A 24933-nucleotide genomic window follows, 5' to 3' on the forward strand; every position below is an offset into this window, starting at 1 on the left:
TTTGCATGCTTTGCACAATTTCCTTTCATTGAAACATGCACAATAAAACCTAGCTAATTATTATTTGACAGAATTTTTTTTTCTCTTCCTTTATGTGTTTACAACTTGACTTCCCCCTCTCTACTATTACTATCTCCTGAGGTATAGCAATTCAACTACAGTAAAACTCGAATATAGCGAACACGGATATAGCGAAATTAGGCTATAGCGAAGTGAAATTGATTTCCCCGGCAAATTCTCTATATATTCTATATAAAAATTCTGCGTCTATAACGAACAAGGATATAGCGAATTTACGGATATAACGAAGTAAATTTCTATAGGCCTTTCCGAAAACGTGAGTTATCTCTCTTTGTATTCTTACATTTAGTGTGAATATGACAACTTCCGGGTAGTAACACAGTCAGACTGTGCATATATTATATATATAGTTAAAGTATGGGCGCTGTTCAAAATCGAGAACAGTTGAAATAATTTGTACGAGAGAGTAAGAAAATGTTAATGGAAACAAAAAAAAACAAAAAAAGAATTTCTTGATCGAGTCAGATGTGATTTTCGGGGGAGGGGGATTTTAAAAATTAAATTGGAAATCACCCAGACATTCATTTGTTTACATATGTCTCCAATAACGACTGACATAATTATTTTGTAGGCAATTTTTTATTATTATAGATATTTAAAACGTCGAGTGCGTGTGGTGCAAAGATCTTGCATAACACACACCCCCCCCCCCCCCTTTTTTTTTTAAATTTTACTCATCAATCGAAGGAGATGGACATTTTCAGAATCTAGAGATGTCAGTCCGACATACCTAGACGTACATCGTGGCAGAACTTTCATCGCTGAATGTACTACATTGATATTGAACTTCTGATATTTAATTATAAATCTAACTGTATTAAAACACGGGCTAAAGATCCTGAGAAAATGTAAGCAAAATATGATATATACTAATTTCAGTTATAAAACACGTGAAATCCTGGAAAATGGGGAGGGGTGTAGTTAGAATAATCTAACTGCGTCTCGGTCTCGGGACAGGCCTGTCGTAGGAAATTACCTCAGTTTAACGATAGAACATCCTATCGGGGAGGGGGGTGTCCTCCTCTACTTATACAACATTAATTTTCTATTATTTTTACATGCAAAGTTGGTTATTTTCACGTGTATGAAGTAAACCTATGCATTGAGATTTTTTATTAACGTTAACATATTTGTTGGCGTGATTACTGTAAAATTATACAGCAATATATTCGTAGCCTTCTGCACTGTTGATAATGACGCTTCTCGAATATACTACCCGGAAGTCTTAACCTACTGTTACGCAAGCGCACTACGTTCCGGATCAAGGAAAGATAACTCATGTTTTCGGATTGGCCTATTCCCCTTGAATTAAAAATGAACGTAAAAATCACCTTTTATAACGAATTTTTCGTTTGAACCTCGGTGTGATTTTTAACAATCTTGACATGATGCTTGACATAAAGGATCCACACTTATTACAAAATTTCTGTTGTATTTTTTCAAAAGGGGATGTTAACACATAACAATGCTTACAAATATGTTTATTTAGAAATTTATTAACAAAAAGGGGAAAAAAACAAGAAGAAAAAACACAACACAGTCAACAATTGACCGGTACTTTAAAAAGACATAGACTGTTTGTATGTATTACACATAATTTTGTTGACATTTTTCTTTTAACATGTGCTTGTGTGATTAAATAATCCATCAATATAAATTATCATATATAAATCAGTGTGTACATATCTCTTTTAAAAATATTCCTTCTTGGAAATATCTAGGCTTAGTTTCTCTTAGAGACAATGCAAACGCAAGTATATCAATTGTTGCTTTCTATTATAACTGATATACATATAGAATAAATAAGTTTTATAACAAATTCGTTATATCTGAATTATGAATTCGCTATAAACGTATAGCGAATTACGCTTATAGCGAATTTTTATAAAGTGTCCACAGAAATTCGCTATATCAGAGTTTTACTGTACTACAATACAAAAATCACTTCGCTGTTTCATTATAGGAAATAAATGAAATAAAATCAGGAAATCATTATTGTGCATTATCTTTTCTATTTTCATAATATGAATGCCAACTCATCAATGAATTTTGTGAACAGGTAAATGATTTGATGTTGACTTTCCAGGAGATTTAAATCCTCTTGATAACCAAATAAATAGGAACTGCTTCAAAGGAAATTCCAACACCACTGATTAAAACTGAAAATTTGTATTCATAAATAGAACTTCAAACAATTCCTATTGTATTCTAATCAATGTGTATGAGTTCTCAGCTTTAATTAGCAGTTATAAATTTTTCCTCTGAAACAGTTCCTATTGTTTTCAAATCAAGAGGATTTTAAACTCCAGGAGATACAACACCAATTCATTTACAGTCAAACCTGTATTAAGAGACCGTCCAACGGAGAATGGAAAAAAGGTCACATAAGACAGGTGGTCTCTTAATACAGGTTGCCTAATTTCCGCAGTTAATTGATAACATTTCGCAAATAATTTGTAGAATGGAGAAAATTACTACATGTATTTGGAATTTATCATTAAGAATATCAAGTACGGTTTAAATAGTTGTAAAATAAAATTAAAAATACACTGTAGTTAAAAATCTAGGCTGTGTTGTATCATAATTTATTATTCATAAAAAAAAATACATTTAATCTGTTTAAGAATGATAAACATGCATTTCATATTACACATTTACATGAGATTTAAATCTCATTGATGAACTGCATGTAAATTTTCTAAAACTTATAAACACTTTGTTGTAAAGAGTATTTATGTATAGCCTACTTGTACAGTGTAACTAAAAAATGCAAAGCTTTGGTAAGAAAGCAAATGATGAAGTGTTGTGTCTCCTTTTGTACAATACATGCTGGAAATATGTTATTCAATTTGAGAAACATTAAATAAATCACAATATCCCTTATACATGCACAGCAAATCTTTTAAGCTTTGAACTAATGCAGACAACTTTCTTGAACTCGGACGTGTCAAATACTCGGGACATGTCGAAGTGAGCTGCTAGTTCCGGTCATTATTCTGGAAACCTCGAGTATCTCATGCAGGAAAACTGCGAATAATCCGTTTAAAATTTCAGTCCTTAAGCACAATATTTACTTGATTTATATCGCAATCGGGCAATTTTTTCACATTATGGTATAACAAGTGGTAGATTTTCATTTCCGATCTAGCGTACCCGGCACTTCTTAAAGTTTGTCGAAATTCAGGCCTTCAAATACACCGGCCTTGATTCCCTGATCCATGATTTTGTTAAATAAACAACAACTTGGTTTTATTAATTAACCACACACGACCCTGCATGTTGACAGATTAGGTATAATAATTAATTCAGAGGGCCTACTAAACAAGATCACCGCCAAACTATGCGTTATAAAACGAAAGTGGTTAGGGGCGATAATTCCCAGAATAGCCGTGCATTTGAAAACGAAAATGTTAGGGGCAATAATTCCCAGAATATTCGGCTCAACCAAAATCGAAAGTAGTAATCACGGTGTAATTGAAAAATGAACAGTCGTTAAATAGAGGTAAAATTTCGTGAAAATACACGAAAAGGTTGTAAAAATCATGGTCGTTGGTCGCGTCAGACAGGTGGTCGTTTAATACAGGTACAATATATAGAGTAAAGTCTTGGGGGGAACTTTTTATGGTCACATACGACAGTGAGTCGCTTAATACAGTGGGTCGCTATGGCAGTTTTGACTGTACCTGTTTTTAAAATTCATTGATGACGTAACTGGCATTCATATAGGAGTATTAGAAGAGGTAATATACAACAATGAAGGATCCCCATTTCCAAACTCCTTTTAAAAATTTATTCACAAGAATTTATTACATTATATCATAATGGTTGCTCCTGACTAGCGAATATCCATATTTTTCACTATCACTACAGATATTTTAAATGTAAAGTTGATTGTTTTCAATATAGCATCAGAAGGAGGCTGGGGGCATTATGTTTTAAAAACATTTCTTACCAGTGTGCATTTCCACAGGCTGCTTAAAGTATCAATTTTCAGTGTGCATTATTGGATGTTTGAATGTACTATACCATAAAATCACTATTTGACTGTAAAATGAAATAAGCAGACTAGAATTTAACATTTAGAAGATCTTCGTTTTGTATCACTAATTATATGGGCAAATGCATATTATTGGAAAAAGGAAGGTACGTAAAATTGTTTGTGTTTCAAAAACAATGTAGACAAATGTAAAGAGAGGTATATTTTAGAATTTTGTTGTAGGCAATATCACGTTATGTGAGGGGGACAGAGTAACATTTGGTCACCCTGTGGGGAGGGACATTCCATATGGGACGATGGAGAGACAGGTCAACAACCATCACCAGTTTATCGTAAGTTACAACAGGAAGTGATCAACATGCTGATATACAGTAAAACACGGTTCAGCGAACCGTCCATGGCCAGCAAAAAATAGTTCGTTATAGCCAAACTTCATTTTTATCTAAGAACATTTTTTGTTATTTTCTTTTCACAGGGGATTGAATATCACTTCGCAACCAGTATGAATTTGTTCTAAATGTGTTCGTTAGAAGTGTGTTTTACTGTATTATTATTAGTTTCATTCATTCAAGGTTCAGTTCAAGCAATTTTAAGCTGCACTGAGTAAAAGTTACATATTGTCATGTTATGGATAGAATACCAACTGGAGTGGGAGTAAGATTGACAACAGTTAGTTGAAAACCTCTCACATAACTCCATACAGATATTTAGATAGTCTTTGAAAATGAAATAGAGATATTTTATACCAGTATGATATGTATTTAAGACCTATTTTCAGTTTGAGAAGTGCTGTTGTGGACCAAAGTATACCAGTAAAAAGAAAGTGAGTTTATCAAGTTGTGCAGTCAGCTTTAAAGTGTATTTATCTTAATGGCTAGTATGTGAAAAGTAGAAAATCTTGCAGTTGGAGTGAACAAAATTGGAAATTAAAGGAACAATATTTTCTCACAGAGTCCAAGGAAAGGTCAGTTTGCTGTTCCAAAGAAACCCAATTTCAGGAAGCTGGCAAACAAGAGAGAGAGAAATCAAACCAGGACCTTTACTAAAGCTGATGTTCAAACTCTGGTAAGTGAATTGTGGATAGTGCTAGTGACCTTTTAATCATGGATTATACTTGAAAATCAATTCATTGGCATGTTTTTCAACAATTATCAGAAACAATGTTATTTGCAAATGAAATCTGAAAATTTTAGTTCTAATTTTTGCTTTTAGAAGAAGAAAAAGACGAATTGCTAAAATGTAATTTTAAAGCAAAGTAAAAGCTTTGAAAATTAGGATCCATAGCCAATCATATATGGAGTGAATCCAAATTCGGAAATGATATTTTATTCAAAAGAAAATGGTTCAATAACAAACAGTCTCTATTAACCCTCTCCATGACTTTAAGTCCACACCATTTCATAAATACTTTCCAAAAAATTCATAGTTGACGTAATGTTAATTATGTGTCAAATTTTCAGTTAACAAAATCGTACAAAAATTGTGTATTTTATTGCTTCTTGATCATCTGATTTTAATCTAAAATGGAGTTGATGTGCTTTTCGATTCCATTCTATTGAATATTGTTTTTCAGCCAATTTCTATTTAAACATTACAGTTTAGTTGTTTAGACTGATTCCTTTCAAAAAATTTCTCTGATTTCTGTTTGTCTTTGTATTGCATGCATCGTTCTGGCGTGGGAACTATGTGATAGACTAGCTCATTGTAAAGGGCTCAAAATTTTGGAAAATTTGTGTGGTTTTTTTTTCAGAAGAAAGAAAGTGAAGCCATGGCTGCAGCAGGACCTGAAGAAGACAATTCTCTGACATCAACAAAGACAGAAGACACAGAAACTTACAAAGCTACAACCTCCAGGAGAATGGAGGTGTCCGGCGTGGAGCAGCCAGTGGAAGAGAAAGCATGTCATCAGAGTGTAATAATGGAGGTGTCTGGCGTGGAGCGGCCAGTGGAAGAGAAAGCATGTCATCAGAGTGTAAGAATGGAGGTGTCCAGTGTGGAGTGGCCAGTGGAAGAGAAAGCATGTCATCAGAGTGTAAGAATGGAGGTGTCTGGCGTGGAGCGGCCAGTGGAAGAGAAAGCATGTCATCAGAGTGTAAGAATGGAGGTGTCCGGCGTGGAGTGGCCAGTGGAAGAGAAAACATGTCATCAGAGTGTAATAATGGAGGTGTCTGGCGTGGAGCGGCCAGTGGAAGAGAAAGCATGTCATCAGAGTGTAAGAATGGAGGTCTCCAGTGTGGAGTGGCCAGTGGAAGAGAAAGCATGTCATCAGAGTGTAAGAATGGAGGTCTCCAGTGTGGAGTGGCCAGTGGAAGAGAAAGCATGTCATCAGAGTGTAAGAATGGAGGTGTCCGGCGTGGAGCGGCCAGTGGAAGAGAAAGCATGTGATCAGAGTGTAAGAATGGAGATGTCCAGCGTGAAGCAGCCAGTGGAAGAGAAAGCATGTCATCAGAGTGTAAGAAGGGAGGTGGAGCGGCCAGTGGAAGAGAAAGCATGTCATCAGAGTGTAAGAAGGGAGGTGTCCGGCATAGAGCAGCCAGTGGAAGAGAAAGCATGTCATCAGAGTGTAAGAAGGGAGGTGTCTGGCATAGAGCAGCCAGTGGAAGAGAAAGCATGTCATCAGAGCTCGAGTGTAAGAAGTGAGGATAAAACTCACCATGAAGCATCTGCTACAGGAGAAGAAGCAGTAATATCTACCGCAGGGCCTCAAACAAACGACGGAGAGCTCACTTTGTCGAGTAACAGTGTAGAAACCACATTATGTAACGCAGACCAGCAGCCCAATTACAAACAACTTGTTCCATCTAATTGTGAAGGTGAAACCTCACCGTCTAATGGAGAACCACATCCTGTTGACAGACAATCAGTTCCATTGAGTCCTAATGTGGAAACATCACCTGACAGAGATTTGGAATTGCCTAATGTTTCTTGTCTGGAGAGTTTTCAGTCTGTAGCAAGAGCAGAATCATTGATTACTGAGATTTTTCTGAAACCTAAGAACAAAATTTCAGCTGAATCTTTTGCTGCACATCGTACAAGCAGTGTAAATACAAATCAACACGTCGCATCAACACATGCTGAATTGAGCAATGTACCGGAGAACTTTTGTAATCTTCAGACTGAGGACCAGGAGAACTTGAATGTGGCACAAATCTGTTCCCAAACTGAGTCTGCAACCGACAGTCAAACAGACAAATTGGAAGGTGTGAGTGGAATGATTTCTATAGAAACTTTGTCCAAGTGTTGTTCAGATTCTCCTGAGAATGAAGTGAGAGAGAGAATTAGAAGTTGTGATGTTTCAGGAGACAGTAGGGGATCAGTGATGAACCATACACAGCCACTATGTCAATCGGCTAGTGAAGGCAGTCTGGAAAACAATTCAGACATTCAAGTGGTGGTTTCTGAATACAGTGGTGAAGAGAACAATACAAAAATCACAACTTCATCATGGGGTGAGGGTGCGACTCCCTCTTCTGAAAATAGTTCAGAAAGGTCCAGATTCATTTTGTCAGATTCCATAAATTATTCATATGATATACAGGAGACTAACAATGAGGCTTTATTTCATGATGGTGATTATGATGATGAAAGTACTGAAATGGAAGATCAGGAGGTTGTTGTTGAAGATGGAAATTATAAGGAAAGTGAGGATGCTGTGGAATTGGAGAGAAGTATGTGTGACAGGTTGGTGGAAGATGTCGTCCAAACATCAGAGAAATCTGTGACAGACAGGTTGGAGGAAGATGTCATCCAAACATCAGAGAAATCTGTGACAGACAGGTTGGAGGAAGATGTCGTCCAAACATCAGAGAAATCTGTGACAGACAGGTTGGAGGAAGATGTCATCCAAATATCAGAGAAATCTGTGACAGACAGGTTGGAGGAAGATGTCATCCAAACATCAGAGAAATCTGTGACAGACAGGTTGGAGGAAGATGTCATCCAAACATCAGAGACATCTGTGACAGACAGGTTGGAGGAAGATGTCATCCAAACATCAGAGAAATCTGTGACAGACAGGTTGGAGGAAGATGTCATCCAAATATCAGAGAAATCTGTGACAGACAGGTTGGAGGAAGATGTCGTCCAAACATCAGAGAAATCTGTGACAGACAGGTTGGAGGAGGATGTCATCCAAACATCAGAGAAATCTGTGACAGACAGGTTGGAGGATGTCATCCAAACATCAGAGAAATCTGTGACAGACAGGTTGGAGGAGGATGTCATCCAAACATCAGAGAAATCTGTGACAGACAGGTTGGAGGATGTCATCCAAACATCAGAGAAATCTGTGACAGACAGGTTGGAGGATGTCATCCAAACATCAGAGAAATCTGTGGCAGACAGTTTAGTGGAAGACATCCAAACATCTGATAGAGATCTAACAGACAAGTTGATGGAAGATGCCCAACCATTGGAGAATTCTAAGACAAACAGGTTGGTGGAAGATGTCGTCCAAACAACGGAGAAATCTAAGACACACAGATTGGTGGAAGATGTCCAAACAACTGAGAAATCTATGACGGCCAGGTTCGAGGAAGATATTGATCAAACATCAGGGAAATCTGTGACTGAAAGGTTGATGGAAGATATTCAAACATCAGAGAAATCTGTCACAGACAAGTTGATGGAAGATGTCCAACTATCGGAGAAATCCGTGACAGACAGGTTAGTGGAAGACGTCCAAACATCAGAGAAATCTGTGACGGACAGGTTGGAGGAAAATGTCATCCAAACATCTGAGAATTCAGTGACAGACAGTTTAGTGGAAGATGTCCAAGCATCAGGGAAATCTGTGACAGACAGGATGATGGAAGATATCCAAACGTCAGAGAGACATGTGACTGAAAGGTTGGTGGAAGATATCCAAACATCAGAGAAATCTGTTACAGTCAAGTTGACGGAAGATATCCAACCATCTGAGAAATCTGTGACAGACAGATTGGAAGATGTCATCCAAACACAGGAGAAATCTGTGACAGACAGTTTAGTGGAAGTTGTCCAAACATCAGAGAAATCTGTGACAGACAAGTTGACAGAAGATGTCATCCAAACACAGGAGAAATCTGTGACAGACAGTTTAGTGGAAGATTCCCAAACATCAGAGAAATCTGTGACGGAGGTTGTTTTATGTAATCCTCCACAGAAGCTGACTTTGTATCAGGAGGATAAAACTGAAGAAGAGTATGAACAGAAGGCACTTTTACCTGGAAAGCATGACACTCTTGTAGGTGATAAAACAGGTAAGTTAAATGTGTATGACAAACTCTTAGGGCTATTCCAGACATAAATACATGGGGGGGGGGGGGGGGGGGGGGGGGGGGGGTCAGGAGGCACCTTTTGTATATACCAAGCACCCATATAAAAAAAAAAAAAATTGCCCCATGACCCATCAAATTGATAAAACTCATTTTACAATGACCCATCTAATTAAAAAAAAACCTAACCAGACCCACCACAAAAATATTTTTAAAAATGAAAACGGTACAAATCTCGCGAGGTTTTCGGGACAAACATTCTAGTAGTGAATGACGCGGTAATGCCTGTGCGACATTGTATCACAGTAGTTCTGAAGAAACGATGTCACATCAACAATCAAAGGCATCTATGGCGGGAATGTTGGAAAGATTGGGAGTCCAAGCGATGCTATTATCATGAAATGGGTATGGATATGTTTTTCCACGAATCGTTCATCTTCTAATGGAGGCCTCTATATCACCATCACACTGACTGATAAATATAACGCATCGGTACCCTCGCATAAATCAACCAAGGTTTGCCTATTTTTATTAGAAAACGGAATACCTATTGATTTCAAAATATCCCCAAGATCGATGCAATGTAAACTGTAATAATCTACAAAGTTCGCTGCCATCACGTCCCAAGGGACCCTACTAAACGCGCCTCTAATTTGAAGAGTGCTGTAATGGAAATAGAAAGTTATGCGCTACAAAGAGCGACAACTCGAATAATTCTATGTTACTTCCGATTTCTGATTTCGAAAGCAGCATTTCAAAAACACGTTTTCAATTTTCCCTCTGACGTTTTGTAACCAACACGACAAGAGCAACAATAAAAATATTCTGAAAACTTAACACCCACGTGACACAAAATTAAAAAACAATAGAAACTACCCACTACCCATAATGAAAAAAATTTGAACAGTCCAACCACGGACCAAATAAATTATGAAAAAATACGACCACCCACACAAAAAAATATCGTTTGCCACCCGACCCCCCCATTTGATCATTTCTGGAACAGCCCTTAGGTAATACTACAGGTAAATGTAATGTGGATTACAAACTCATGTTCCTGTGATATTAAATTCTGTGGGTTCATTAATTTTCTTGGGCATCAAATTTCAAGGTTTTCTTCAAAAAGTCATAAGGGGTCATCCATAATTGTCAACCATTTTCCAAAGCGTGCAAAAGGCACGCTCGGGGGGAGGGGGTAAAAAATCGACAATTTTACCGTACGCTCTTTTTTTCTCTTCCGGATTTATTTCATAAAAGTATTAGTCATGTTACAAAAGTGTAATGCCTATAAAAAAGACGACAAGATAAGACAGAAACATCTTCATTTTTTTCTATAAAAATCTATTATGTACACAAGATTTGCACATTTATAAAACATATCATTCATATATAACAAGAAATAGGGGGTACCAATATTAAAGAACTCATTGTTTGAACTAAATTGCTCATAAACTCGATTGTCGACCTTCTTGTTGGGAATTTAAAAATGGTTGATGTACACTTTTTGAGGGGGGGTGGGGGGTCTCAAAAAGTGTGCTTTTTGCACACTTTGGAAAATGGTTGACAATAATGGATGACCCCTAAAACATAATTTTGTTGACATCAAACCATCATTTTTCTGATACAATAGACTGATTGTGTGGCACATCCACAATAACAACAAAAGTTTGTATTCTATGAAAAAGAATGAGAACCACAAACCAGTGTTCAATGAAGCATATTAACTGCCCGATCTTATTTTTGAAAATTTTGTCTACACATAAAGAGTGTGATAATTTTACATTGCTTTACTACTTCAGAAGCAGCTGAAGAACAGCCTGACAGCAGAAAGTCTGAGAGTGGACTAGTTACAACAGTATCTCCAAGGAAAGTGACAAGGTCCACCTTTAGATTGACAGACTCAGTAGACTACACCATGGATGAATGGGAAGAGGATGAGGAAGATTTAAATGTGCAGGGAAGTGAACAAACTGATGAGGCAAAGGAAGAGTGTGGAGGTGAAGAAGAAGAGCGAAGTGGGAAATGTAGAAATGACCTAGATCAGGATTGTGGAGTTTTGGTTGCTGAAGAAGTGGATGATGAAAACGTGAAGAAGGAAAATAAAGCTGATGAAGATATAACAATTCTCAGTGGAAATCAAATAGAGGACATGAATGATGAAGTGATGAATGACAAGGAATGTAGACAGAGTGAAGAAATAGAAAGTGAGAGAGGTGGAGACAAAATGACTGTTGAAGAGACTCGAGGAGAGAAAGAGAACAATACCGAAGAAAGCAGCATAGCAGAGGAGATGATAAATGATGAGACCCCACAAACCAAGGACACTGATGATTTGTCACGGAATGCTGGTGCAGGTAAAATGTTCTTAATGACAGACAGGGAATAAACAAGACGTGTGTTATCAATAATCTCTAATATATGATGCATGTTTTCTACATACTTAAGTAATAGTTAAAACGCCAGTAGGCTTTAATAACTGCAATAATGTAGCATTGTATAATTATTGCACTCGCATTTGCTTAGATATTTGCATTGTCAATTGTCAGGGGCATAGTGCAAACACATTATAAAAGTACTGCATGCAAGTAAAGCCCCTCACCCCCTGTCCTTCACCAATATTACTCGTTTCCTCATTGATAACTCAAACAGGTTATTTCTAATTAACTTACAAGTTTATATTATTTTGTGCCAACCCCTCACTTCCCCACCATGTGCACTTTCACTAGCACACCAAGACGAAAACAAATAAGACTAGAGAAAATTGATTATCTGGTTCTCTGGCCAATTTTTGTCCGTCCGTCCGTTCGGGGTTTTCTCTTTATAATTTCATTTCCCTTTCACATATCATGCTGAAACTTGCTGTGTAGCTTCTTTGTGGATCACTCTAGATCATACTGCAATTTTGATCCATTTCAACCTTTTTTCCTGGAGTTTTGCCCCTTTATTTAGAAATAATTATTATATGGAGGGTACATAATTTGTTGACAGTACCATTAGTTTGTAACAGAGAAACAAATCTTTTTCTCTCATATCTACGTATGTAAGATACAGATATTCTATGAAAGAAAGGTATGTAAGATATTTCTATCTTTCATATCACGTGACATTTATCTTACATATCCCGTGACGTCATAATCAATACACAACTAGCTTGCAACTTACCTCGCTTCGATTGACGAACACTAGCGTCTGCAAAGCTCTTGTACAAAAAATGACAGATTGTAATGTCCCTGATAATCTCCAGGTGTATGTGACCGGACACAAAAATACACATTCCTTGAACAATTACTGCACACTCAACAACAGTCACAAATTCCTCATACACCTATGTCATCCGGTGCATTATGCCAGTTCACAGAAACCCAGCCCACACGGTCTATTACTTCTAGGCCTACCTCCACATTCACTCCACATTCACTCTGTCAATGTCTACTGTCCGTTTCTCAGGTGAAATAAGTACCTTCAATGTCCATGAGACTCGAGTCCTTGTACGCTTGAAAAACGAAAGTCTAGCCATGCCCATATTCACCAACAAAAACCACTTGGAATTCCTCTTCACACACTCGTCGTTAAATAACTGCTCAATTAATATCAATATCAATGCTCCTCTAAGAAAAAAAACGTGCAGTTGTGGATTCATATTCTGATTAGGTCTGTCAAAATGTTTCGCGCTGATGACTCGAGTTACGTCACGCATCACCCTGATTATTGATTTATTCAAAGAGGAATAACTCTAATACAATTCACTTATACACTCGTCGGCCGATTTTTTGTCGGCAACATAGTTGCCAAAATGAAGGTCGTAGAATTCGATTCTAGTGTTATTTTTAATGTACAGCGAAAAATTAATTAATTGGAAAATTCTCAAAATGGCGTTGCTAGGCACAAGGAAAACGAAAAACTTTAGAAATATGAGAGAAAAATACTCTCTTATGAGTTGCCATGAAATATTATGGTGATTCCACCCTCGGGTTTGCAAAAAAGCGGTAAAACCCTTGGCAAAGCCTCGGGTTTCACAGCTTTTTGGGAACCCTCAGGTGGAAACACCTTATATTTTATGGCTACTCATAAGAGAGTCTTATAATCCTCATCACAACTGATTATCAAGACCAAAAAAAAACTAAGGTGATCTGTTTTGCAGACTTTGAAAGATGCAATTATTGCATGAATGTAAGTGCAATCCTTCTAGTTTAGCTTGCTCTCATGTCTTACTTTGATACATTTTCTCATGTCTTGCTCTGGGGTTTTTTCCCCCCTTTTTTTATGGTAGTACATAGTTACTTTCCTTATTTGCATTATTCCTTGATAGCAAAATTTGACTGGCAACAAAAGTTTTTGAAAGCTGTAAGATAATGGACTTCATGGAATCGATGGTTTTCTTTAAGGAAATGTGAGCTGTGAAGATAGGGATGTAGAAGAGGCTGTGGAGGAGAAGGCTGAATTCAGGCTACAGTCCTCATCTCCACATTCACAACAAGACAGCTGTGAAAAACCTTCTCAGATTCCAGACTTTGGCACACAGGAAGTTTCTTTTTCCAAAGTGGGATCGAGTAATGGTGTGGTTAATGAAGATGAGGATCAAGCGAAGGAGAAAGGTGTTGAAGATATTAATAGGAAACCAATGAAGAAACTGGAATTTCAAGCAGAAGACCAGAAGTTTCGTAACCAAAACCAGAGTGAGCCAGTAGAGGGAAATTTGAATGTGGATATTAATGAAACACTGCCTGCTGAGAATCAGTCCATTTTTCTATGTCAGGGATCTGAATCTGAAGATATGGTCATGAATGAAAGATTGGAAGAGAAGGAAAGCAATGTTTTTGATGATACACTTATACAGAAAGATGGACTGCAGGATATAGCGAAAGAAAAAGTGCTCGTAATGGATATATTTGAAAATAAGGAAGAAGTCGTGGATATGCAGAAAAATGAAATAGAAATTATGAATATCCAAGTCTTGGATGTATCTAAAGAGGGGGGACAACTTTCTGATATACAGACAGATGAAGGACAAATTCCTCATATACAGAAAGATGAAGGACAAATTCCTCATATACAGAAAGATGAACAAATTCCTGATAAACAGAAAAATGAAGGACAAATTTCTGATATACAGAAAGATGAAGAACAAATTTCTGATATACAGAGAAATGAAGGACAAATTTCTGATATACAGGAAGATGAACAAAATCGGGATATACCAATGGACAAATTTATGGATGCACAGAAAAATGGAGTTCAGATTATAAATATCCAAGATATAGATTTACAAAATAATGATGATGAAAGTCAGATTATACAGAAAGATATACAAGTAGAACAAGTTGAGGAGAGGAAAGCAGATGTGGTACATTTAATGGATACACAGAAAGATGAAGTACATAGTGAAAAAAGTAACAAACCTGTCCAAGGGATGGGAAATATTGTACCACCCACGAAAAATGACACGGAAAAAGGAGTGATGGAATTGAACACGGAGGTATTGGAGGACGAAGCATCCAGTAAGGAGAATGCAGTGACCGAATCATGTCCAATCTCGACACTGTCTTCAATGTCCAGCTTTTCTCAGAGTGATCTTGTATATACCTTTGACATCGATCCAGATCAGTTGAGCTTTTCCACTGAGGAACCTGGTTCAGCAGGCAACAGTTTGGAGAAGTCATTGGATTCACATGCTTTAGGTAATCTCAATAATGTCAGTGAGGATAGTTTAGATGAGGTCAACACGAAACCTGAACGTGAAGATAACGATGTGCAGACATGTGATACCGGGGTAGACCAGAACGATCAGGAGTTCAGTGATATTCCTCACCAAGTGTGTTTGAAGTCAGAAGAGAAACAAGTTTCTGAAGAAACAACTGAAGTTATACCTCCTGAAAGGAACTTAAATGTGAAACACAACTCTGATGGGAAAGCTACTGTCTCTGACATGTTTGAAGATGAGTTAGCTTGTAGTGGTGAGGATCTCTATTTTTCTCAGACAGAAGAAGCAGAAGCATTCAACTTGGCTGAGAGTAAAAATCAAATCAATACTACTCCAGAAACAGTTCACTCAGGTGTGTCAGTTGAATTGCTGGAATATTCTGCTGAGGAACTGCAGCAGAATTTGGAAAAAACAAGCAGACGGAAAAGAAAGATGGGAGAAGGCAACTTCCCTTCACATGGAGAGAGTGTTCCAGGGAAAAAAAGGAGACTCTCAGATGAAGAGCTAAAACCAGTAAAGACAATCATATCCAACTACTTCAGAATTCAAGAATACTGGGAAAAGGAGAAGGATACTGAAAAGAAAGTCAGACGAAAAAATTTAGTGGGGAATCTTGTCAAACATTTCTTTCTGACACAGCAGTCTCAAGACTCAAAGAAGCAAATTAAAGCAGAGAAGAGTTACTCCACATCTATTAAAGATGTTGAGTTTGGAGAAATTGATGTTGCTGACACTATTTGTGTAGTTGATGATAGAGACTGTAGCACTAATAATGAGAGTAGGCAGAGTGGTAAGAGCGAGGCTTCAGAAGAAATTGTGGAAATGTTGGGTCTGTCACAGGAATCTACTGCAACATTAACCAGTTATCAATCTGAAACCTTTCCCATTTATCAAGCATCTATTGACCCAGGTTGTGGTATAGCAGTGGAAATTAACAAACCCAAACCAGCTGCTGAGAAAAGTGAATCTCAGCCTAGCACAACAGGTTGTGATGCACAGACTCAGGCAAATAGTCTGGAAATTGACCTTGAAACTACCAATGTGGGGGGTCAGGGTCACTTATTAGATGACCTATCTCTGGAACAAGAAAATGGAGACTTAAGTCAAGTGTGCATGAATGAAAACAATAATCATAATGATCCACTGGAGGCATGCATGGACAACAAAATTGACAGAGGAAGATCAGACTCAACAGAGTCCGATGCTAGTGAGAAGAGTGAATTACTTTTGGAGAAAGTGTCTTTTCCAGATGTAGGAGTAGATGATGAGGAAAGTTGTGATAGCTCACGAGACGAAACCCTCTCGGAAATGGAAACTGACAATGGGAAGAATTTCTTTCTTGGAAAGGAAAATTTCCAACAGGACAATGTGGCGCCAGTAGAGGAAGGGTTTGAAGCAGTCAACACTGAAGGTTCTCCGCGTAGTCTACAGTCCACTAGTAGTATTGATTATTCTGCTGGAGTTGTGGATTCATCGAATGACGTACTAAATCATGACTGTGAAGACACCGAGAAACAAGCTGACACAGAAGAAACTGTGATAGACGATGAAATAGGATCTGTAGAGGACGTTACAGAAAATCAGAATCGGAAAGTTCAGAGTGAAAACAAGAATAAGAATGAGGTAAATGGAGAGGGGCAGAAGTTTGAAGATAGTGTTGAAATGAGTGAAACCAATTCTGAGAGTGTTACCGGACAGTTGTCCCAGAGCAGCGAGTTTGACTCGGAGGCTATAGAAATTCTCAGCACAAAGTCCACGAGTGAAAGTGAGTTAGAACTGCTCTATGGGCAATCTCCTGATCAGCTTAGCAAATCAAAGAGCAGTTTTTCAAACTTAGATCATAATGACACAACACAAAGTAAAAAGGATCCTGTGATGTTAAAAGATGTCATTGTAAAGGTCCCAAAGTTGGAAATCAGCCAAATGTATCAGGAGATGTTAAAACAGCAAGACAGATCAAATGTTGAAGTGATCAGGGAAGACTCTAGCACAGATACTAGGGTGCACACTTCATTTGAACAAGACAGATCAAATGTTGAAGGAGGGAAAGAAAATTTCTTCATTACACCTATTAATGATGTTATCAAAGAAGAGAGCTCAGATAGTAACATGTACATTAGAAGTCGCCTGCCTAAGTTTGAAAGTGACAGTGATGTGGAAATCACAGGGGTGAAAACTTCCTTTCCTGTGAAGTCTTTTGAGGATATCCACATTACCCTTTCTGAATCCAGCAGTGACGAGTTACCCGAAGTCCAATTTCTGAGAGAGGAGAAGGCAGACCCTAATAGATCTGTGTCTTACAATGGATTTCTGACAATCAAGGAGGAGACCCCCACCCCTATTAAAACTCCTTTTGTACGTAAAGCTCTTCAGACGTTGGAGAAGACACCAATCAAACTCCCAGAGGAATCGGCTCCAAGGAAAGTGCTTAGAAAGCGACTGTCTTTGAAGAGGACACCAGCAAAGAAGCAGAGAGAAAGCAAAACAAGTCCACCACCACAACGGAAAAATCTACGAAGTCCAAGGAAGAAGGCGACTCTGAAGCAGACGTCAAAGAGAGTGTGCAATGACAGTGATATAGAGATTATTTCTGGATCAGACAGTGAAGAGGACTTTACTCCTTCAAGGTTAAAGCAAGTAAAACAGGAAGCTTTTAGTGGAAATGATAGCGATCATGATGATGTTAGAAGGATGAATATCAGAGGAAACTTACCTGGATGTGGAGAAAACAGTATCCCAAAGTCTGACCAAAAGGACGGGTTGAGCAGCCAGAGAGAGGGTGAGATAAAGAGAGTATTCCCATTACTAGAGCAGTCCTCGGGAGAGAGTCAAGGTATTCATTTTTTCTTTCTTTCATTGGGATCAGGTATAAGGATTACATGTAGATGTTAGTAATTTTCTTGCTGGCTAATGAAAGGAAATGATTTTTTTTCTTTCTCAGTTTGTTTTTGTTTCTTTTGGTTTTCCTGAGTCTGCATTTAGATTTTCTTTGATCTGGAACTACACTAGTGTAGTGTTCAGGGGTGTGAATTTTTCCTCTTTTCAGAGGAAATCCTCTGATTTGCTCAATTTTCGAAAAAATGAAACACTCTGGAATTGATCTAAAGTGGCAGAAAATGATATTTTTCCAGGTAGGGTGAGGTGTTTTCCTCCCTTTTTGACCAGTTTTCCTCCGATTTATGAGGAATTCAGTCACATCCCTGAATGTTGAATAAGCCAAAACAGAATTTATTGATATATTAAAATGGGCAAACATTTTTGAAGACTCACCTTGCAAACTTTCATTGCAATCACAATATTAGAGATATCATTCAGACACCATTTTGTTACCTGTTGACCTTCACCTCTTAATCTTAACAAGAGGTCATGTGAAGTTTCATTGCTAATTGCTCCATTAGACTTGCTCAGAGGCCTGTTCAGCAGAACGGGTGCCCGTTAACATTCCCTATGTAATCCTTTGGTGCTAGAGGCGAGCACTCGTGAGTGCCCTCTCTGCTGAACAGGCCTCAGGTCTCTATGTTAAGTTGTGAGCGCCCTCTCTGCTGAGCAGGCCTCACATCTCTATGTTAAGTTGTGAGCACCCTCTCTGCTGAACAGGCCTCAGGTCTCTAAGTTAAGTTGTTAAAACAAGTATTGACTTGCTGCTCCCTGTGATACTTTAATTGTTCAGATGTTCTGACAATATAAATAGATATGAAAGAGAACAAGATATGTGAAATTAAAATAAATAACTTCCAGATGTGAGCAAATCTAATGATGCAGTGGGATTAAAACTAAATACAGTAAAACATGGTTATAGCAAACCTCTTCGACCAACAAAAATCAGCTTGCTATAACTAAATTTCATTATATCCAATTCATTATTTTTCTCTCTCAGGGGAATAGATTTCACTTTACAATAAGTGTGAATTCATTATAAGTGTGTTCATTATAAGCATGGTTTACTGTATTGATTATCTTACATACAAAAGGATGAACAGACTCAATTTGATAAAGCAAATATAAAACAAGAACTTGTTTCTAGTAAATACAAAATACTTGCTTTGAAATTAAAAGAAAAAAGTCATGTGTAATTATTTTTGTGGCAACCAATACTAGGGACTAAAACTTATATTTCACAACCAATACTATGATATTGTTTTTGTCCTGTCTTGTCATTTTGTATTTCTGTCTGAAACTTTAACCTTGCTAATAACTCATGAGCAAGTGCTAGAGCTTTGATATTTCACATGAGTATTCCTTGTAATAAGATCCTTCCGTGGATACCAACATTTGTGACCTTGACCTTGGAGTTTGACCTACTTTTTAAAAACTTAAACCTTGCTAATAACTTTTAAACAGTAAGTACTAGAGCTTTGATATTTCACATGAGTAATCCTTGTGACAAGACTGGTCATATCTTCTAAATGGTAAATATTAGAGCTTTCATATTGCTCATGAACATTTCTTGTGACAAGATCTTTCTACTGGTACCAAGACATTTGTCCATGTGACCTTGGCCATCTTTGCAATTGGCCATTATTGGGGGCATTTGTGTTTCTCAAACACATCTTGTACAACTGGAAATGCATAACAAATGGAAATATTTTCTACCAAGCACAAGTTGAGGGTAGAAGGAGACCAGACCAAAACTTCTGTAAACAAATGAAAATCAATTATGTCATTTTACTTACTATGACAGAGAAATTGTGTTTATGCCTTCACAGTTCACAGAATGCCTGAAATCAATACACATACTTTTCAAATTAACACAACCTCAAATTCTAATTGTAGAAGCTGGATCTCTGTCAGACATCTTCCAATCTGAGGAATCCAAAGACAATGAACTTATCGAATCCGGTATGGACCATCTGTTTTAAAATCCTCTACACTGATTGATTGATGTATTAAAGCAGTTGTGTAGTTGAATCAACATCTTTTTTGCTGTGCACTTATTGCAAGGAAGTTTGATTAATTTTTGCCATAAATTCAATTTTGCCATATGGTTGTTTAACATTTTCTGTCATTCCAATCTCCACAACAGAGGCTCCACACAACACAACAGAGGCTCCACACAACACAACAGAAGCTCCACACAACACAACAGAGGCTCCACTCTCTACAACAAAGGCTCCACACAACACAACAGAGGCTCCACTCTCCACAACAAAGGCTCCACACAACACAACAGAGGTTCCACTCTCTACAACAGAGGCTCCACACAACACAACAGAGACTAAAGACAATGAAATGAAGGAAGAAGAATCTGAGAATGTGTCAGGTATCCCTGAAAGATCCAACACAACAGGTACCCCTGAACGGTCGAGCACAACATGTACCCCTGAAAGGCCGAGCACAACAGGTGTCCCTGAAAGGTCCAGCACAACAGGTACCCCTGAAAGGTCCAGCACAACAGGTACCCCTGAAAGGTCCAGCACAACAGGTATCCCTGAAAGGTCCAGCACAACAGGTACCCCTGAAAGGTCCAGCACAACAGGTACCCAAGAGGAGTTCACTGGAACATGTGTTGAGGAAGGTGGATTTCCAGAAAAGAAAGGAACAGGTCACAGACATCAGAGAGAAACTGCAGATGAAAAGAAAGGAAATGTTCAAACAGCAAATGGTGAACTTAATCAAGAACTAGTATATCATGAAGATGTGCATCCAGATGTTCAGATAAAAATGATGGAGGTTAGAGATGGCTGCTGTGATTTTGATCTGGCAAATGATGATTTTGTAGCCAGCACTTCTCCAGAGGATAATGAATGGGAGGAGACATGGAGAACTGTACCTCCTCTATCCCCAGACTGCTCCCAGGCACTGTCTCCTCTCATACCAGAGGCAGGGTCAGAAAATGTAGGGCCAGAGACCAGCACAGAACTTGGGGAGGGTACCAGCAAATCCAGCTCAACAGAAAAAAATGAAAAGACACACAAGAAACCCTCTCTTACAATGGAATTTGATAGTGACAGTGAATTTTCTGGACCAGAGTTTAATTTTGAGGTACTGAATTCACCGGAAGCAAACATTAGGAATAAGAATGATATTGATGAAAATGTGGGTGAAGATGGAAATGTTTTTGAAATGGAAGAGGATCAAAGGACATGCACTGATTCCAAGGATAAAACTAATACAGAGGGATTTGGAGGAGATGGAGTGAATGAATCAGAGGACCATGTGATGGATGATGTTTTACCTAGCCTTAGCAGGAAGAGGAAATCACAAGAGAAAAATGGTGAATCAAAAAGACCAAGAATGAAGGAGGATAAGATTGTTGATAAAGAAACTGAAGAAATGAAGATTTGTACACAAGCTACTTCAGACTGTTGTAGCACACAGAGTGAAATAGAAGATAAAGAAGAACATTCACCCAAGATGTCAAAAGTGAGACAACTGATGCAGAAATTAAAAGGGAAGAAATCAGCGGGGAAGTCAATGGAGGAGAGCCCGAATCTGACAAGTTCCACACTGACGGACAGTCAGGATACGCCTGGGGACGTCCCGAGCACCAGTCGAGTCCAGAGGAGGCTTCTACCAGCTCTCAATATGTACCAAAGTGCCAAAGCACACATACAGAGGTCAGTGATTATATTTTTATTATACCCCCCGAAGTTCGGGGGGGGGGGGGGGGGGGGGGGGTATATAGGAATCACTGTCTGTCGGTCCATCCGTCTGTCTGTGCAGATTCATGTCCGGGCCATAACTTCTTTGTTCTTTGACTTAGGCATACCATATTTGGCACACAAGTAGATCACCATGAGAAGATGTGTCAAGTACCTTCATGACCTCTATATGACCTTGACCCTTGATCTCAAGGTCCAAATTAAAAGTTTTTACAATGGATTCGTGTCCGGGCCATAACTTCTTTGTTCTTTGACATAGGCATATCATATCTGACACATGAGTGTATCACCATGAGACGATGTGTCGAGTACCTTCATGACCTCAATATGACCTTGAACTTTGACCTCATGGTCAAAATTGATTATAGGGTTTGACAGTCATACCATAAGACATGGATGTATCACCATGAGAATATGTGTTATGTACATTCATTACCTCTTTATGACCTTGACCTTTGATCTCAAGGTCAAAATTATAGGTTTATGCCATGGATTTGTGTTCGGACTATATCTTCCATTTTCTTCTACAAAGGCATACCATATTTTTACACTCAGGAAAGAGGTAATTTATACCTATTAACAACACCCTTTGGAAGATTGGGGTAAGCGGGGGGTATTCTAAGTGAGCATTGCTCACAGTACATCTTGTTAAAGATTGATTTACCTTCCGTAAATACTACTTTTGCAATGGAGAAGTATGTTTAAAAATTACATTTTGAAAAGTGAAACAATCCTTTTTGTAGTCTAAATGGAAATGACATAGGCGCCTGGGTCAAGGATATTGCACTATGACCTATATGTAAACAATGGAGGAAATTCGAACCACGAATAAATATTTCTCTCTGATCTATGGTGTCTCTTTATACATTTTTTCAGGCGCCTATGGGAAATGATCCCAACAAATATATCTAATCTGCTTAATTCCAAGACCATAAACTGAGAGGCTTAGGACAAGAGTTTTATTACTACTATATAAAATTTATATAGCACAAATGTTTTAAAAAAGCTTGTTTATAAAAAAAAAAAATTTAAACACGAAGGCCAATTCAACTTTATTAGTAGATTATCATCCAGGGTCACCAGAAAGTATAGGGTGGGTGGGAGGATCCTGAGAAAAATAATAATGACAAATGATTTTTTGTCAAAGAAGTGCATCATTTAATGCCAGACAGATGTCAATCTATGCTTATTTCACAGATGAATTCCAGGTTAAACGTTAATTTCAAACACAGAAAGATACCAAACTTCTTCAAGATATTAAGAACATTAATCCTTTCCTTTAATTTACGCCCGTAAGAAATTAAGTAAACTATATGATATATTTTCTATACGGGGCTTTTCACATTGCTATACTGGAAATGTAAACAAGATGTGTAAATACCGGAGTCGGACATGGAAAATTTTTCCGGAAATCACAAGTTCAGCAAAATAAAAAAAATTCCAGGCGGGGCGATTTTTGAGGGGCGGGCGGGGATGATAATCTATCAATTAAGTTGAATTGGCCTAATTCTGAAAATTTTATTTTTTTATTAGAATTATTTCAAAAGTTAGTTGGATATCGAAAGTTAGACGTAAGTCTATTCTCAGATTATGGTCTTGAGGCCATCTCTTAGGTTTGTGAAGAAGTTAAATCTTCATAATACTACCACATCAAATGCATCTATCTTAGTGTACTGCAGAATCATTTAAATTCGTGGGGGTCAATTTTCGTGGATTGATAAATTTTTAAGGGTTTGTGGGGGCGTAATTTCGTGGATTTATATATTTGTAAGATTCTTGTATACTAGTTGTCTTTATTCGTTGAGGATGTAAATTCGTGGGTGAGGGGTACCCACGAAGTCCCCGAAAATTGAGCCACCACGAATTCTAATGATTCCGCAGTATACCCAGTAGTGATGAAACGATTGTCGCCGACAATTGATTGTCAATCGTTTTTGGCTCTTTGATTCCGATTATCAATTTTATTTTTCATAATCGCTTGTCGCCTGTACACTAGTTGATAACTAATCCGAGATTCATCTGACTTTCAACCCCGATTTTACATGGTGAAATGTGCGGGGCCGAGTCAGAGTGGACTTCTTTGAAAAGTGGGAATTCAGTGACACCAGCTATTGTCGTTGCTGTGCCTACCTTTTATAGCTTTATCTCGCGGGTTTACTTTCATATATATATATATATGATATATATATATATATATATCCTAACCCAGGGAAACCCAAGTCAGACATCTGGATTTTTTCCCCTTAAAAGTATAGCAAATCTTGATTTGTGGCTAGAGAAAACACATTTCATTCCTCGTTAGACGGAATAGGCTAATATGATATAACATGTGTATGTTCAATATAATGTTGCATATATATAATATATATATATATATATGAGCATGAAACTAAAGAGAAATAACCCCAAAATGTAAATACCGATTATATCGATCTTTGATTGATACAATTCTTGCGATTATGTCCAATTATTGATATTTATTTTTTTTCCCGATTATTCAACACTAATAATATATCATAGTCTCTGCTACGATTTTCTTGTACAATGAAACTTACGAGAGCCTAAGTGAAATAAACTGAAATAGGTTAGATATGAAGTCTGACAATGGACAGATCCTCTATATTTAAGTTATACCTCTGTCATCATTAAATGCCGTTCTCTGGCACTACCAGAAGTTGGCATTCAACAAATTAATGAAACCACAGCTATTTTTTTAATGATAATGTCTTCTATTCATATATTTCATACATGATGTACTTCTAGATGTAAAGACCTGCTGCAGAAACTGAAGGCGGAATTCACTCAGTCTGCGAGTTTGAGAGGAAATCCTAGAATATCACAGTGGCAGTTAGTGACTCTCATTGAAATCACTTCATAAGAAACTTGCTAATAGCAATCTGTATTTTGTAATTGTTACTGATGCCATACATATTTAAAACATCAGAAATAAGTAAATTTGATCCTGTTTTATTTATGAGCCATTTAAAAGTTTGCAAAAGTATGTTTTTGTAATTATTGCATATATTAGTACAATATCAATTGCAAAAAATTTAAGGAGGAATAACACACCAGAGGAATCTGATATGAATGAAAAGTGAAGGATATGTACAATGATATTTCTAAATTGAAAAGTTTCAAATTTACCTTTAATATCTAGTTTTTGATAAATGCAGTTTTAGTAGAAAGTAATCAAAAAAAATTTAAAACCCAGCTAGACTCAAACCCATGATCTACAGTCTAACAGATCAGCAGTCGACAGGATAAATGACTGAGCTACACAACTAAGCGACTAGATAT

At 37.6% G+C, this 24933-nt stretch overlaps 1 protein-coding gene across 7 annotated transcripts in view; it reads left to right on the plus strand.

The window, feature by feature from the left end:
- LOC125658551 (uncharacterized) overlaps window positions 1–24933 on the plus strand; it is a 64583-nt gene that overhangs the window by 11805 nt on the left and 27845 nt on the right. For 5 of the 7 annotated variants that reach the window (XM_048889834.2, XM_048890092.2, XM_048889896.2 and 2 more), the window contains 9 exons: window positions 4301–4410; window positions 4857–4901; window positions 5030–5143; window positions 5829–9318; window positions 11133–11687; window positions 13719–17867; window positions 19808–19873; window positions 20058–21591; window positions 24400–24483. In XM_048889834.2, coding sequence (XP_048745791.2) covers window positions 4301–4410; window positions 4857–4901; window positions 5030–5143; window positions 5829–9318; window positions 11133–11687; window positions 13719–17867; window positions 19808–19873; window positions 20058–21591; window positions 24400–24483 — 10147 coding nt within the window. The remainder of the gene's footprint in view (window positions 1–4300; window positions 4411–4856; window positions 4902–5029; window positions 5144–5828; window positions 9319–11132; window positions 11688–13718; window positions 17868–19807; window positions 19874–20057; window positions 21592–24399; window positions 24484–24933) is intronic. The other 2 variants (XM_056146788.1, XM_056146798.1) reach the window with 2 other exon arrangements.

This window comes from Ostrea edulis, chromosome 1 (assembly GCF_947568905.1).
Source record: "Ostrea edulis chromosome 1, xbOstEdul1.1, whole genome shotgun sequence".
Taxonomy (NCBI): Eukaryota; Metazoa; Mollusca; class Bivalvia; order Ostreida; family Ostreidae; genus Ostrea; species Ostrea edulis.